The sequence below is a fragment of the Rhyacophila brunnea genome, unplaced genomic scaffold, assembly GCF_057557595.1.
Source record: "Rhyacophila brunnea isolate RB1 unplaced genomic scaffold, BYU_Rbru_1.0 scaffold_11, whole genome shotgun sequence".
Classification (NCBI taxonomy): Eukaryota; Metazoa; Arthropoda; class Insecta; order Trichoptera; family Rhyacophilidae; genus Rhyacophila; species Rhyacophila brunnea.
Genome location: NW_028232763.1, coordinates 45,032,326 through 45,050,710, shown reverse-complemented (window position 1 = coordinate 45,050,710; position 18,385 = coordinate 45,032,326). Strand labels below are relative to the sequence as shown.

Below are 18,385 nucleotides of genomic sequence, written 5' to 3'. Positions count from 1 at the left end.
ACCCATGAAAAATAAAGAAATAAATATATTAAACAAGAAATGATTTTTATTACTAAAGGATTACATACCTGGCATTTACCCAAATGAAACTCCAACTAAAGTTTGATGCTACTACACAATGATGTAATTGATAATATGACGCAAACGAAAAGTGTATTGCTGCCATTCACAATGGCCCAAGTAAGGTGAATGTATGTGTGCAGGTGCTGTGTGGCTCAAGATTGGCAAATTGTTGCCATCTATCAGCACAGTGTCAGTGTTTCAACACACATAAAATGGCGATGAGATTTGCCTCACTTTGGGCCATTGTGAAGGGGAGTATAAGATACATAACGTCGCTATAAGATTGGTTTGTCGAAATCGACCTTTTAATGCAGAATGTTTTTTGTATCTAAATCATGGGTAGCCAACCTTTTCAGCAGCCGGGCCAGATTCTAAAAATGAGATTTCCTACCGGGCCGCACAACCGCTTTTTTTATTATACAAAACAAAAAAGAAATATATACTATATATATATCCATATATTAATAAAATAAAACAAAAATGAGAAACAAACATATTTATTAGATTAGACTTATTTTAAATAATAAAAAAAAACAAAATAATATAAAAATTATAAATTTTAGTGAGAAGTTTGATTTTGTGTGGCAGAACTAAGTGCATCAATATCGATATCGAGTGAGGTTGTTCCTACACGCAAACAGTTTTCTAAATGCACATCAGTGATTCGTGTTCTCATTCGGGATTTGATATGCTTCATCCGACTAAAAAGCTGTTCACACGTGTAAGTGTTTCCAAATATAAAATAAATTAGAACATGTTTGTGCAAGAAATTTCTCCTTATCCAAATATGTTTTGTAAAACTCTTCCAAACCAACCTGATGGAATTTCTTGTTTAACTGTTCATCGCAATATATTTCACAATGTTCCATTTATAGATTTCCCGGTATTAAATTCACGTATACGGAGAATGGCGTTGCAAATGCAGCAAAAAGCACACGGTGCTTTTTAAAATCCTGAGCTAATATCGAATCTCAATTTTCAAAATTAGCACATCTACCGGCAGCATTTGATATCATTTTTATTTTCTCACTGCTCCACGGGCCACAAGTTGACACCCAGTGGGCCGCATGCGGCCCGCGGTTTGGCCACCCATGATCTAAATGGACCAGAACCATCCTTTTCGTTAAATTACTTTGTAATGGTAATGAATACATCATTCATATGCAGTAAAAACAACAATTTAAATATCTCCATGTATTTAAATATAGGATTATGAAATTTGTTTTTTGTGTCCTGAACATTTGGTCTATTCGACAAACAAATCCTACAGCGACGATAAGTAATTAGTATTAAATTTGAGCTATCTGAAGTTTCACATATTTTTGTGTATTATTAATTAAGGGTTGGAATTAATCGCACTTTCAATTAGTCTATTCACGATAACAAAAAAAATATTCAAATATTTAGAAAATAGTTTGTAACAAAATAAAAATAACAGTTTTCACTAAGCGCTGACTAATAATCGCTTTGGTTGGTTTTCACAAATCAACATCAACCGTAACATTACTGTAACTAAAACAGCTAGTAAGTGAAAAATATCTTTTTTATAGTAGGTATGTAATACACAGTATTCATTTTCAAGTGTTGTGAGTAATTAGTCACAATAATCTATTGACCAGTGAAAACAATTTCTTTCCATAGTGAAAATTGGTCAATTGATGGTAATCGTTGATTTGTGAAAACCATCCATTTTCAGTGTGAAAACTGTCTTTTTAAATGTTGTCAGCATTTAGTGAAAAAAGCCTTTTGAATAGTGCAAATATAATAAAATATTCCCCATTATTTAATAATAATAAAGAACATAAAAATTAATAAACACAAGATTTATTTGGATGCCATTATGCATTTTTAAATCGATATTTGTGCATTTGAGATAATTTATAGCAATGCAGTTTTGATTTCTTTTCATATCTATATAATCGGCACAACAACCCTCTCAACTCTCTCAGATGACAAATCTATGTTTTTAGCTTTGGTATGCTATAGATATACCATCATAAATCATCAGGTATTTGAATTTAGAACTAAGCTCATCTCAGTATAAAAAGTATGAAATTATGTCAAATGTTAGCTTGTGGCGCCCTCACTCGGCGGACAACTTATACTGCTGGATCTATAGCAGTTGATATTTATGACCAAAAAGTAACTATAACAAGAGGGAACTTTTAGTGTTAAAGCACATCATTTTCTGGAATGTTTTTAGTGTGGTAGATTTGGAAGTCAAAGCAAAATTAATTTCTTGTAAATTACAGTTTGAAATCTATTTCTTTTCATGACAGCTTTTTTATAGCCGCCATCTTTGTTTTGACCTTTGGGTATCAGTGACATTCGTGCTTTACATATTAGTGATTGTTCATCTAAATATCTTGGCAACTTCTGGACATAATATTCTGAACATGCATAATATGCCAATAATTACGATTAAATTTCATATTGAGGAGTCATTTGACCATTCATCTCTTATCAACTTAAATGTTTCATAACTGACTTGACATGTTAATAATTTATGGAATTTACTGTTTCAGTGAATTTCAAATTGTGTTGAAATGGTCGGAAGTGCTTGACAGATGCAGGTGAAAATAATGAAGTTTGCTACGAATGTATCATTTGTAGCTATATTAAGCAGTAGTCCACGAGTCCTTTTTACAGCTTCACTTTCATCTTTGCATGGATCTGTATTTTTGACTATTTTTAGTTTAATGGGTTTGCCAGTAATTCATATTCATGATTATTTTTTTAACAATATGTTGCTTGATTTACAAATGCATAATGACGTCAATTTGTTATACTTACTTACTTAAAAATATGTATTATTTTAATATACAAAAATATAATTATTTACAGTGTGAACATAATTTATAATAATAAGATCTGTGTTGATTTGAAAATGATTTTTCTTGTGTTATAAAAAGACATGATTATACCTACTAAGATTATTTATTATGGCAAACAAAAGGCATCACTTTTATTAAACTATTTTTTAACTCAACGAATAATTCATTCATCGAAAGATTCAAGAATGTATAACTCTTTATTGAACAAATATAATTCAAAAACACCTCGGAAGTTAAATAGTGATATTAGAAAAATCAGTAAATATTGATTAGGTATGTATAGTGCAGGTGGCTAAAATGGTAAAGTAAATTGTTCAGAGTCTAATTGATGCACAATCGTGTCCCTTATGTTTTGCACTTATGTTTTTACAAGATTTTTTGTAATATCTGTATTTCAAAGGTGTTTCCGAATTATGTGTGTTCAAAAAGGCATCTCATTATTTATTATATTTAACAATATAAATTATTCGTAAAATATTGTAGAAAACATGGCGATAAATGACTAGGATATAAAATTAGATTTGGCGTTTATTTTTGTTTCAGTTTTTTTTTTTAAATTTATATGATCTTTCTCCTGGTTAAAACTAAGACACCAATAAAATATCGAAAACTATCCGATTATCAGAATATTTTTGCCCAGTTTCACTGACTGGATACGAGTCATCCATGAAAATATATAAACAATAGTGGATTACTTAACACCTCTCAGTGCACCACCAAAGAAAAATTAAAACAATACAAGTTATTTACCCACCATATATTATGATATCGTTCTAATAGCGCCTGTACACGTGCATGGATTTACTTGCACCAATAGTGTGTATTTTAAACTATCGCAATAATAACTGTTTACACGTAAAAGTGCTGACTGTCTCGCTAATCTCATTCTTCAAGACTAAGTGAGATGCGGTGTTGTCATTGTATGGCACTATTTGACAGGTCGTAAAAATCGATTTACCTCAAAATGAGTCTGCGCAGTGTAATTTGTTCTTTTACCGGCATGTTCGCCAGTATTGTTCTACTGCACAGGCGCAGATATAGTACATTCCAATTGTCGTGTGAAAATTCAGAAACTTCTGAAATTTTTTGAACCATGTATTATTTGTTATTGCCGTGATAATACGTACTGTCAGCAGTAAATCCATCCACGTGTAAACAGTGTAACGGAAACTGTAAGTTATAATATAACGGTTGTGTTATTATAAATATTGTATTTATTATAAACTTTTAAGATATTATTATGTTAATTTGAATTAAGTGAATATTTTTTGGTCATTATCTCGAAATATTTGTTTTGTTAAGTGAATTTGACGATATATCGATGAGTTATGATTACCTATGTAGTTTTTGCTTGAAAATGGGATATAATAATATCATACACATTAGTAAAACAGATGATTGTTATTGATTTTAATACTACAAAACATTTGTATCACAATATCAATATTTTCATGATGATAGTGGAGTCTGTGATTCAGGCCAAAATTTAATATATCACACTTCTATGGAAATGAGATTTAAAATTTACTGTGTACTTAGATAATATAAAGAATGCTGTTTTTTGTGTATGTATGAACAATGTCGTGAAAACATATTGCGATAATTTATCTTAATTCAATTTAAATGCTTTAAAATTTTTCGACCTTTTTACACCTGCTGACCACTGATAGGAGAAACTTTTTGCGGACCACCAACACAGAAATAAAAAAATATTATTTAGATGGTAATGTATAATAATGTAAATCCATTAATCTATTTTAAGAACAAAAACTTGCAGGTGCTCGGATTTTGAAGATTTTATTTGAATTTTTAGCATATGCATTTAGACGTTAAAATTCTTGGACCACTAGAAAAATTCTACAAACCACCGGTTGAGAAACACTGCTTTAAATAGTACACAATATCAAGAATTTAATCATACTTATAGTGGAACAAATTAACCATGAATATGTGCAAATGCGATTTTTTCTAGTACAAAAGCACTTGGGCAGGAAAAATGTGATTATTGCCATGCTTGGCTGTTGTGTGTTATATTTGCATCAATAATAATGCATCTCTTTCTTTTTCCTAGCCAGTAACGTCCCGTGTGGGTAGGCAGATGAATTTGTGAAAACTGGGTTAATCGATTATCTCGGCTACAATAAATTTTACATAATAACTTTTGACCCGAAACCATAGAAATAATAATGGCGTAACTAAAAAAGATAATCTATTCTATGAAGCTATAGATCATTTTATAATATACTTTATCAAGTTATAATTTATAATTTAACGAATGCGCCACTTTGCATTGAGACCCAGAGAGAATAGTTATATACATAAATAAAATAATATTGCATTTATGTATTGCTTTTCTACAAATAGTTTTCGGAATCAGATGGCACATAATATATTTGTATTTTTTGTCTGAAGTTCCTTAATGATTAGGTATATTGATTATGTAACCTATTTACCAATCCGTAAGTCTTATTAATGTGACATTTAAATTAAACTAAAAAACACTGAATTAGTAATCATTTTATTCTCTGCCCCATAGTGGGCTCTCACTATGATAGTTTTTTTTTTATATAAAAAGCTAATATATTATAATACAAAGAATGTCTGTAAAAATCTTGCTATCAAAAGCACCATTTTAGTATTATAAAATTTGAGTTATTGCGAGCACTGAAAATTGTGCCCGTTAATACATACATATATATTGGTACAATTTTTCTTCTTTTTTAACAATAGTCCATCTTCAATTAAATCCACAATTAAATAGGTTGTCTAGATATGTCCGGAACCTTCTCTCTTGGCGGATCAAGTGGGCACACAGAAAGTCCACAGCTAGCCGGTGCTACTGACTGGGGTTTCTGGGGAGGGTTGAGCATGGCCCCCACAACCTGAAGTGTGCCCTCAGAGCAGGATCTTTGTCGGACCCCCTACCAATCGCAGGGTTAAAGGCAGTGTGACACTCTTCTTTTTTATTGTATATTCTTGAATTATGGAGATGTCGAATATCGACACACAATAATCAAAAATTGCATCACACGCCCACATATACATTTTACCATAACAGCAAATTTGAGATGTGTTTTCATCACACTTTAAGGTAGACGCTCCACGCAGGGTCCCCCAGAACACGGGGCCCCATGCTAGAGGCCTGTCAGCCACCCCTTTGTGGGGACCATGGGGTTGAGACCCAAGAATCACCCTCATCTTGTGTGTGTACCTGTCCAAGATACATTGCCCCTTTTTGCATCCTTATGGATATTATCAGCTTATCTGATCTAGATTAAGGTGTCTGACTAGTTCGTTCCCTCGTAAACAATGTAAAAAGTTCTATATTCTTCATTTTGACATTGCGATTTACTCATGAGTTTTTGCACCTTAACATTAATAGTTTGATTGATATTGTACATTAAAATCACCTTCCCATTAAAAATCCTGCATATATTGTGATTCATCTTACATAAGTATCTAAAATATTCAGACATCAACATATAATTTATTTTAGAGTAGGTATCGATATATATCTTAATCTAATAGACACAACCTTTAAAATAGATTACAAAATATGTCAATAGTGACACAGTAGATACGTAATAATTTATTATGTATATTATTCTCTTATATGACAGAATATTTATTCTCATGTCATGGTCTATATTATATGATGTGTTTCAAATAATATAACTGATTATATTTTATCATGATGTTCTTTATAATAAAGAGGTTTTTTCCTTCTTGTAATAAATTTAATCTAATTTTGGTATAACAAATGACTGAATAATAATATAATAAAATAATTTGGTAAACTGAATTATGTAGCTACTTACTAAAAAGTAAAAGTTAAATATATTTAAATAACATAGCAAAGAATAGCAACACTAATATTAATTATGAGTTATATTAATTTCTATATTGCGAATGATATCTTTTTCACTGTATTTTCAGGAAAATAATTACTATACAATAAATAACAAAGCTTTCATTAGGAAACAATCGAACGAATAAGCGATTATTTTTTTATAAAATTTCCTCTATAAAAACAAAAATGTTAACAAAATCATATTCAAATAACAACTGCCAAAAATAGGAAATACAGTTAACTCTCGATTTAATGGGGTAGATGGGAAAATATATTGCAAAACATTAATGGAAATATTAAAAACTACGCAAATGATATAATATTATTACCCAATTTCACTGCATAACATTGTGTTGAATATTTACAAATAATAGGGTGTTCATCCAAAATTTTCGAATGCGATTTTACGCCAGATATATAATACGCCCGTATAATTGCGTTCATCCAATTTTAGTACATAAGCATCTCGCCGAACCCGAACACCTAATGCCCCTCTACCATAAGTTTAGCGAAACCGATTGGTAAATTCGGCAGAGTCCATTTTTGACAGATCGCAACTGACAGCCCGCGTTTGTTGATAATTGTCATAGGTTCTTGTTTTCTTCCATATTTCATTATGATTCAGTGTATTATTTTGATTATTGTCTAATGGTACTATCCATTTTACAATTGATTCTATAATTGGTGCTTATTTTATTCAATCATGAATGCTTTATTTATAGGTAGTAAACTTTGCTTTCGTAGATAAAGCTAATCTACAATGCCGCAAATTTCGTAAAAGAGGCGACGCTTTCAAATTTAAGAGTCTCGTTAGTAAATACACATCACACGCAGATTCATGAAATCAAATAAATACAAGTAATATAATATTTTGAACAACTCAATTCACATGATTATGCTGGAATCGATTTATGCATAATAATTATATGGTAGGTAGGTATACTATCACGATAACCATTTACTTTCATTTGTTTATATTGTAATGATTATTTATTCAATAACGTTTATTCGGCATTCGGATTATCCGGCCATAATGTAGTATTAATCGAAAAATAAAAGAAAAAATATGAAAGTAAATGTAATAGCGAGTTCAAAATATATGGACCACTAGGGATATCTAGCGGCAAAATGTGAGAAATTGTCATTTATTTGACAGTTAAGTGCCCATAGACATCAAAAACTGACCATAGAGAAAAAATATTTTTCTGTTTTAATATAAGGAATACTTGTTTCAAATAGGCGCGCATGTACAAACACCGTTATTTGCATAGAGCATAATGGAACACGGCGGCGCCCGTATATACAAATCCGAAGCTAAGTGGGTGAACACTCGACAAGTTTTATTACGGCAATAAACGGTTTCGGCGTAAGGCTTATTTCCATGGAAACCCTATAAGAATCAACCCAACAGAAAAAGAATGATCAATAAAAATACAATATTTATAGTGATTCACCTAGCACTTTTCAGAAAAACTATTATAAACAAAAACAATAATTTAAATGTGTAAGCAGCATTAAGGCCTAATTTCACCAGCACACTCGCAGACCTGACCAGATTTAATGATCGTCGTGAACAATTGTCAACTTTAAATAGCAATTACACGGAATTCATTTACCAATCGTGTTGACGCTTCATTTGATTGGTACAAAATATATATGCTCAGTTGCTAGTATTAACAATACCTAATAAGTTAACTAAAAATATCTATTGTTGGTAACACTAAACAGTCTTTTCTTATTACCTATGTATGGCATTTAAATTTTAAACAAGTAATGAGTTACTAGGATATTATTTTTGTTTTCTATTACGAGTACTATTTATTGTCTGTTAAAATAATGAATAAAGTCCCCTTCATTTCATTATGTAAACATCAAATTTGTGTTGTTATGTCAAACTCAAGATAGGACACGCCGTGTGCGGCCACTAGAGATGGGAAAACTGGTCGATTTTGAAGACTAAGTATACTTACTACCGGTATAAAAAAATACTTAGTATATAAACTTGTTCCTACTAGTATTTGGAATACTATATAAATCGTGGCGTGCGTATGCGATAAAAGTTTCATACTCAACTGAAATTAAAACCAACTCCATATTATTAGTATTTTAAAATACGTATCGGCTCAGGGAACTCAGACTGTGTATCAGCTTCAATATAATCGCTAAAAATACGCTGAGCTCCGCTAGTCGAAAAGTCCCATTTATTATAAAATTTAAAATTTATGAGTTGTTTTTCTGTTAGGTTACAACATTATTGTTAGCAAAAATGAATAACAGTGATTTTTTTAATTTTAAAGATGTTTTGAGCGGTATATAACAAGCCAAAGCCTGTGCGTCATCTCACCACTATGCTGTGACACAAAATTTATGACCTATTATTATTCATACATTCGAACGCAATAGACTAATAAATTATAATTTACCTATATTCAAGTGCTATTTCGTTCGTGCGCATTATATGTCAATAGTGTTGAAAGTCTACCAACTGGCGAGTGCACAGCACAGTGGCTCGCGATGATATCATCACAAGTTTTTTGGAATAAGTTTATTGGGACACAAATACTTAGTATGGGTAGCTTCATCCGAAACTTGAGTACACAAACTGGTGACAGTATTTCCAACTCACCTCTAGCGGCCACACTTAGAAGCTCAAGGTTGATTTGGATATTTTCGTATGTTCTCAGTAATTTTTGACAGGACCGTACCCAAAAATTATGAATTGTTCCAATTCGGTCACGACTCCAGGGAACGAATCAAAAGTTTAGATTAGATTTCGATAGAAAAATTTAAATGCTGTTGTAGCTAATCGTGGATATTGACTCCAAAGCGGTATCCAAAATGCTGACAACTTTAGCTCAGAAAATGAGATATTTCAATGACAAATATTTATTTGAATATGTAGATGTTGAATTTATTTAAAATTGAAGAAAATTTAAATGAATAGGCATTATTTAAAATGAACAGTTTTGAGAATTCTTGCAGCACACTAGTGTGCCGCGGCACACAGTTTGGCAGACACTGGCCTATATATAAATATCTATTCTAGAAAAAAAATTATAGGTCATCCGATATATTATAGAACATGCACATAAAGCACAAAGAAATTAACAATATGCCTGATTTTAGAGGGCATGTCAAACTTAAAATTGCAATAACTCCATAACATGAATTCGAGACCAACTTTTGGCAGTAATTTCCATGAATTGAACATGAAAATGACGATTGTGAAAAATTCTCACGGCTATTTCGCCGCCCAGTTAAAATGGCACCAGTAAATCGAGAGTCATACTGTACTTTTTAAAAAGTTTACATAGCAATAATAATAATATAACAATTAAAAAAATCTTATACGACACAGCACGTTGAGTATAGGAATATTTTTAAAGAAATGCAATCAACAAAATGTCAGTTAGGCATTATTAAACTCTGAGATTCATTAAAATAAATAAATTACAATGTTTTTTCTTTGAGCTGTTCCTTAAAACTTAAAAGTCTAGCTTACATAGATAATTAGGTAGACCAATTGAGACTATTATTGTGCCTGTTTAAGTGTTAAAAGCATTGACTTATTAATGAACAAAATTCTAACAGGTTCTATGCCTTCAGCGAGTTATGTCGCTGTGTGAGGAAATTTCAATTTTAAACTCATATTACTAGCCACTGTCCATTGATTTGCATGATCACAGTGATATTTGTTATAATAATTATGAAATACTAAGTCATAAATGATCGGTATTATAGCGATTGTAGTGAGCTTCGCTCTGCATTCAAAGAGTGTCTTTAAAAATCTGCGGCCTGTCAGATACTGTCATAGTAATATCGTGAGGCATAGAAAAGGTTAAATCCAAAATCAAAAAGATTAGGACAAAGCCGTGAATGAGATTTTGCAATATGCATAACTAATGCAATGTAGGCAGAATTCATTTTTAAACCACGTATTTAAATGGAGACGTTAGTAGAATGGGACAACAATGTTGTAAAGATACGAATGTGAATTTGTAATTAATGCAAAATGTAAATTATCCTGTTTGTTTCTAAGCATTGTATGAGTCTCCACAAGTGGATGGTAAATTAACAGATTTTTTAAATGATAATTGGTTAATAGTCAGTTGACGAACGCATTGGCATCTTGCACTGGATCAGACACGCATTGCAATAAACAAGATGCATTTTTTCCATTCGTGCGATTGAATCTGCTACCCATAGATTCAGAGACGACCGCTCTGCCAACTAAGACACTGCAATGTTATATAAAAAAAAATGTAATAGCAGAATCTGATATCTACGAGATAAGGTGCTTTTATTTTTCAGATGCTGCGTCCATTAATAAGTCAATGATTAGAAGTACAAATACATGTAAAGAAGTGAACCAATGGCTGGGTGCAAATTTACAATTAATAGTGTTACAAGTATGCAGGGATACTATACTAACACACCGTAATGGTATCAGTATATTTCCCTGTATTTTTTTGTTACATAAATAATTAAGTTAATATCTTTCTTTGGCTTCCAGTACAATAATATGTACAATTTGGTATAAATTAAATTAGGATTTCACATATTTTATATGGAAACATCTTATTTTGAAGTGTTTGCACATTTCCCGCACCTGAAAGGGAAGAAGAAAAAATTATCATGAGTGTGATTGAATTCATTATTTTATTTTAAAAGTGAAAAAATAAATTACCATTTTTGCTACTAAGCGGATACATATGGATATTTTTAATGAGGGACCTAGGCTTATTAGTGGATATAATTAGGTCATTGAAGTTAATGGCCCCACCAAACCACACCTGCGCATCTATTCTATACACAAGACTGCTTTCGGCCGCTATGGGAGCTGTCTAGGATAGGTTTGTATCGAAGTATTACCACTTATTGTAACAATTACAATACGTTAGCTGTCTAAAGTGTCTATCTCGCTCTAAAATTTAGTATAACCATGAGAGATACTGTTAAAACATAGCACTTATTGTAACAATTACAATAAGTGCTAATACTTCGATAAAAACCTACCGTAGATAGCTGCCGTAGTGGCCGAAAGCAGTCTTGTGTATAAAATAGATATGCTGGTCTTAATTGGGCATATCACAGGATCCTATGTTTAGTGTAAAGCATCATTTTTTTATGACTGGGAATGTCTCAGGAGCAGTTTACCCAAAACTGAGGTCGCCATGCACTCAGATGCGGGTTGACTAAATTTACATGACTTTAAGTTAAGAATACCCATGAGAGAGATGAGCACGGAGAGGCAATATTAAAAATCGTAGTAAGTAACAAAAGCTAATACAAAACTGCCAAACATTCTAATTGAAGAGATCTTCATTTTAATTGTACCACTACTGATACTTTGGTAAAAATGTGAGCATAACGTATGGCAAAGCAGAATTACACATACAGATGAGAAGCCAATTAAATGCAATGTTTGTTTGTATACAAGCAGAAGATTTGATTATTTGAAAAGAGATATTGTATTCTCTTTTCTGTGTTCGCATACAAAAACTAGACAAATGCGATGTTTGTGTAATTATAAGTAGAAAGTACAACCACCTAAAAACATTTACTGGTAGTAAAACTATTTAAATCAGATTCTTGTTCGTCATTTTATAATGACGGCATCCAGTATTGAAAGTGTCATGAAGACTCACAACGAAATTTATCTACAAATATACTATATACACTACTTTCTCAGTAATCCGTCACCCTAATCTCTCTATATAATCTCTTAATAAATGATCTCTTCTTCTTGGTCGTATACTCATGGCTGAGGATCGTGACCACATTTAAGTTTCGCCATCCTTTGAGCGACCAAGACTTTCCATCCTTCTCGATCTTCCGCTTCTCTCAGGGCAGAATGGATGGTGCCCCCAGTCAGCTCTTTCACTTGGTCGCTCCATCGCGCAGACGCTCTTCCTCTGCTTCGCCTTCCCTGGAGGCTACCCAAAACTACTAGTCTCTCCAGGTTGTCCGGTCCGCGCCTGACATGAAAGAGAACTCACAGAGCTGCTACACCGGGTAGAGGAAGAGAGTCGCAAATACGGCCTCCTTATTAATAGGAATAAGACCAAGTTAATGGTTGTTGATTGGGCCAACCTTCTACCAACATCAAGTACACTCCAAAATCTCGAAACAGTCGACGAGTTTGTATGTCTTGGATCGACCATCAGTGGGAAGGGCGGATGCGAAGCAGAAATAAGAAGGCGCACACAGATTGCAAAAAGTGCGATGACACGCTGATAAACCACCACACTTCTGGTCTAGCTCAGTTTCAGTTTTTTTTGAAGGTGGGTATCATAATTGTTCTTTTTGTACTAGCAAACTGTCACTTTGTGTTTTTGTATGGTTTTTTTTTTGTCTGGATTGGGATGTGATGATGGGCAATTAACACACCGGAATGTCACGGAAACGACGAGATGTATTTACGTTAATATATTCTAAAGGTTACATTTTTATACACCTTCTTTTCAATTTATGGTTTTGTCGCATAGCGCGGTTAACACTGCTTACTGCGTGGCTGTCAAAGAAGCTTCTCCCGCTAAAAAAAAACGGTCGCTTGAGAGCCGCACAAAAATGCGGCGTTGCCATTCGTATTTTTCTCCAACGCTATTAAGACAATGTTGCCGGCAGATATTTAACATTATTTAATTATTTTCTAACAACTCTTTATCTTCTCCTTGCACTATCTAATATTCCTCTCTCTCAGTCACAATAAAGTTATTACAATTTTCATGAGCTTTTTCTATACATTCTACTGACATGTTTCAAACATTATTGTTAGCGACAGTTGGTCACTTTTTATACTGTTTAAGTGGCGAAGCCCAATTGCATTCATCGTCTCGCATACTTTCTTACTTATTCACACCTGGTCTTCCACGAACCGTGTCCTCAGCCTCAAAGACACGGGCCGTGGGAATTATTTCTGGAAAGAAACGTACCTCTGGGTGATCAAGGGTGCGGCTCGGTGCAGTTTATTTGACTACGAGGCCAAGAGCGTGTTTAGGCCACTCTACACCCCTAAAAGGTACTCTAGGTATAAGACCCGAAGTCCGAGGTCGTGACAACGCCTTACCACTATATAGAAGGATCGGGGAATTTCGATTGCCACAAAAATGATGCTTGTGCAAACATTAGTGTTCTCGATATTTCTATACGGAGTCGAGTCGTGGACCCTGAAGGTAAGAGAACGGAAGGTAGTTGATGCCTTTGAGATGTGGTGTTGGCGCCGAATGCTTCGTATTTCTTGGACGGAGCACAGGACGGACCAGTCAATCATCCAGAGACTGAAGATAAAGGAACGGCTCTCGACGATATGTCTGAGAAGAATTCTGCAGTTTTTTTTGGTGCAATGATATTACGTCAAAAATATCTATATTAATTAAAATGTGTAAATACTTACAACTCCAGCTCCGTAATGTATGTGCGTAATTGTAGAAATAACACACATAATATACAACAGAAGCAGCTCCCCTTGATAAGAAATAGGCACCAGTAGAGCTATGAGTGTTGCCAAGCTTAATGGATAAAATAATGAATTGAACGCTTCACATCTTGTGTTGCTCATCTGCGATACAATCAGTCGACACTAAAATTAAAATGTCAAATAATTATTGTTAAAGAATGACATGTCTACTAATGTATTGATTTGTGAATAAATTTTATTTCTCTGTTGAATAGTGTCGCTGTATTTTAAATACCTCCTATGTGGTTTGAGTCATATTCTGAGATAATCGAATGAAACTGAATATAATCGTAAATGATAAACATATATATCATTTCAAATAATTAAAAAATAATCCCAAATTACAAGCTTCATATTTTTCTGCTATGTGCTCTGGTAGGTAGAGTATTCAACAATAATTGTATTGTATTATAAAAAAAGAACATATTTTATTGTTATTTACTTACAGTGATATTCGAAAATATGGTCCCCGTTAAAACGTAGAATGCTCGTGGATCTTTGTCAATAATATCATGCGGTGAGAATATAGCCCAAACTGAACTGATAATGAAGAATGTCGTTAGAGGTACTAGTGGTCTAATAGCTTCGGAAAAGCTTCTCATTTTTCCAGTCTTATCTCTGTATGATCTGAAAAGTGGAAGTAAAAGTATTGTTATGAATGATTAGGATGATAAATAGGTTTGTTTCTCTGCTTTAATGTACAGAAGATAGATTATGCTAATGGCATCTATCTATGAATAGCGTAAGTATTTGTACAAAATTTTAGGCAAATTTGGTTATAAGAATTTCTTAAATTGTCCAACTTCAAGTTCGCTGTGTTATCATATTCTCCCATTGTTATTCTTCAACTTGAGCAAATGTACGTAGGTATTAGTATATTTGGCTGAGGACAATTAAAAATACCAATACTCAGCGCTTGAAATAGAAAAGTTTTGAACTGGATTGTTCGTCCATTTTCTGAAAATATTAAAGTGTGCAAGTTTTTTTGATATATAGCTACCTAGGACCTACCTATCTTAGACGTATAAATGCAATAACAGTCTTTAGAGATTATATTATATCGTCGGTGTTTTGAAAAAAGGGCCAATTAACCAAAATGCTATTTTACGGGAGGAGGATTTTTAACTTTTGATATTTATTTGTTTATGACCTGTGGATGATTATTTAAGTTTATAATAAAGCTTAAAAAGAATACTGTCATTATAATAGGCATTATTATATAATATTTTAAAAGGCCTAATATGTCACATTCGCTTTTATTCGTAATTTTAATTAATTTAATTTTAGTCGATTATCGTTTTTAAGTACTTTCCTGTGGAGATACAAATTCGCCATTTTTACACAACAAAGCTAGTGGGGTGCACATTGTATTTTCATTAAAATCTCGATTTCGCCAAAATGGTTGATTCGCCCTTTTTACAAAACACCGACGATATGCACTACTACTAAAGATTTGGGCAGACAACGATTTTCAACGCCGCAGGTGTAAAAAAAATATTTTTGCGAAGTATGCTGTCAAAAATGCTATTATTATTTTTCCTTTCTTTATCTGCCGCAGTGCAGTCTACCCCCACAGGATGTCACTGCTTTGTAGTAATGTATTATTTACTATCGTTTAATTAGTTCAATTAGTATTATAATATCATACAATATTCACAGATGAATCCTGGAATACTAAACCCAAATTCTATGGAATGATAGAAAACTCTCATTAATCAGAATTTATGGTATAGGTAGCCTAAAAACTTTATAACTAAACAACACATAATCTTATTATTGTTTGTTGAAATATATTGTGTGTACGACATGTCAAGTTTCTGAAAATGTAAATTAGTGTAATGATTTCCATAATAATTCCTTAACTGGAGTGCCATTTTTAATTTTTCCACGAGATGCAGCGGTAACCTCGAAGATTTCACGAACCGTAGTTGAGCTCCTGTGCGTTCCGGTCCATTTCGAGCGCTGCCAATACTAAAATACTTATTTTGCATTTGCCATGAAATTTATAAGTTTTAATCTTCTTTTGGGCACTTATTACAATAAAATCAATTTCTTAACATGCTGAGGCTGCTATGCGACGCTAAGAAGAAATTACATCCCGGTTTAAAGCATGGAGATTCAAATCTTCTCTCTCTCGCACTCCTGCAACAGGATGTGAGTGATATAATACTAATCAAGACATGATACAACCAAGTTCACGTGGGTTTTCTCGTAGCTAAATTGAAAACGACAACCACTATATAGTTATGATTAATGCTTCCCATTCAAAATCTTAATGAAATAATATTGTTATACATATTACAATTGAATGTACACGCTTTTTACATTTTCACGATACCTCCTATAATTCCTATGGGTCTAAGCTGTGACCTGCTTTATATTATGTACTATGTGTATGTAGAATACTTACTTATAGATGTTCCAAAGGATGACGGTTTGGCTGGTTATCATTGCCGAAAAGTAAAGTACAAATTCAAAGACCAGTCCAGGAGTGAAGCCACCCGGTAGCTGAACATCCCACGCTCTGGGACCTACGATAGCTGTCAGAAAAAGAACACCAACTGCTCCCTGAAAAAAAGGAATAAACTATTAAACACAAAACATAATTATTGGCATACAGGTAGCGACAAGTATTTGTATATTTTTTAGTGAAATATTTTGATAGTAATATCTCGCATAAATATAATAGTAAATTACCATTTTTGCTTGTAACTGTGTCTGCAAAATGAAGATTGTATTTTAGCATGTTTTTTAAATTCACTTTTTCAATTATTAGCCATAAAAAAATAATATTCTGTACATTGAAACAAGGCAGCTATAAAAAATAGTCATATTGGTTCCGGTTCAAGTGAAGCGAAATAGTAAATGTATGTAGCAATTAATAAAATATATTACCATCCGTTCATAACAAATTTCAACAATAAAAAACAAGTATCAGGGTTTATGTCTATACATTTAATACCTAATTTATGAAATTGACTGCTTGAATGACTTTACAATTGTATTGAAATTTATGCATTATTTGACAAATGCACACAACAGTGTGAATTTTGCTACAAACGAATCTTAAATGCAAAAATTGCAGGTAATTTTTAATCATTAGTCTTAATAACCTTTTTTTACTTTACAATTCGACTATAAAGAGAACGGTTTCATCAACGTAATAAGAATTTATCAAGTTCAGCAATTATTAATGAATAAGATTAGATGACAAAATAGAAAAAAAGGCAATAAAGTACTTTTTTTATTCAACGATTAATTCACAAGATTTAAGAATGTAGCATTCTTTATTGAACATATTATATAATTTGGAAACACCTTAGAAAATCTTTCAAAAAATATGATGACGGACAGGACTCGAACTTGCATCCATCAAATTCCGGCCAATGTGCTTTAACAATTTACCAAATTATGTATGTTCAATAAAGAATCTTACGTATTATTTATTGAATAATTAGTAGTTTATTAAATTATTAGCAATTGCAAGTACGTTAAGACTTAAATTTTGAGAGATCCTGATGTCCACTAGGCATCAAAATACAAGGACCATAAAAGCCGGTAGCCAATATAAACGAATTTTAAGAAGTGTTTCAGTTGGATGACTTTTAGTTAATTTCGTCATAATTAGGTAGGATGTAGGTGGAAAAATTAGTAAAGCACATTGCCTGGAATCCGATGGATGCAGGTGCGAGTCCTGTCCGGCACCATATTTTTGTAATAGGTATTTTTCTGAGGGTTTCTAAATTATGTATATTGATGATTTTGGTATAGGTACTTGATGATAAGAGAAAATACTTTCTTACAGTCATTGTAAAGTCATATCCCCACGGCAGAAACATGATTCCAGTGTTGTACTTCTCCCAATGCGTCAGATAAAAGTTGACGCAAATATTCCACAGGACAAAGTGCATTCGCAGTGGAGAGATGGCCTTTCTGCCAAAGATACTGTAGATGCATGTGGGGATGAGAACTGCCGAGTAGGAGTCCAGCCCATGGTCGAACAGCTCGCCAAGTGGTCCACTCGTGCCAGTTTTTCTCGCTTGCTTCCCATCGATACCGTCTGAAAAACCAGACAAGAATAATACTAAGTCTTCATAAGTTATACATATCATATTATACTCTAGGCCAGGGATATAGATCGGAGGATGAATTTTGATGGATTGCACCATATGCCTATAG

General features: G+C 32.8%; 1 protein-coding gene across 2 annotated transcripts in view; it reads right to left on the bottom strand.

The window, feature by feature from the left end:
- Positions 1-10,215: 10,215 nt before the first annotated feature.
- The window catches only part of LOC147078750 (ethanolaminephosphotransferase 1), a 48,602-nt gene continuing 40,432 nt past the window's right edge, over positions 10,216-18,385 (bottom strand). For both annotated transcript variants that reach the window (XM_085960426.1, XM_085960427.1), the window contains exons 5-9: positions 18,010-18,266; positions 16,617-16,774; positions 14,653-14,833; positions 14,144-14,329; positions 10,216-11,356 (exon numbers count right to left, since the gene is read on the bottom strand). In XM_085960426.1, coding sequence (XP_085816552.1) covers positions 11,294-11,356; positions 14,144-14,329; positions 14,653-14,833; positions 16,617-16,774; positions 18,010-18,266 — 845 coding nt within the window. In that variant the 3' untranslated portion in view covers positions 10,216-11,293. The remainder of the gene's footprint in view (positions 11,357-14,143; positions 14,330-14,652; positions 14,834-16,616; positions 16,775-18,009; positions 18,267-18,385) is intronic.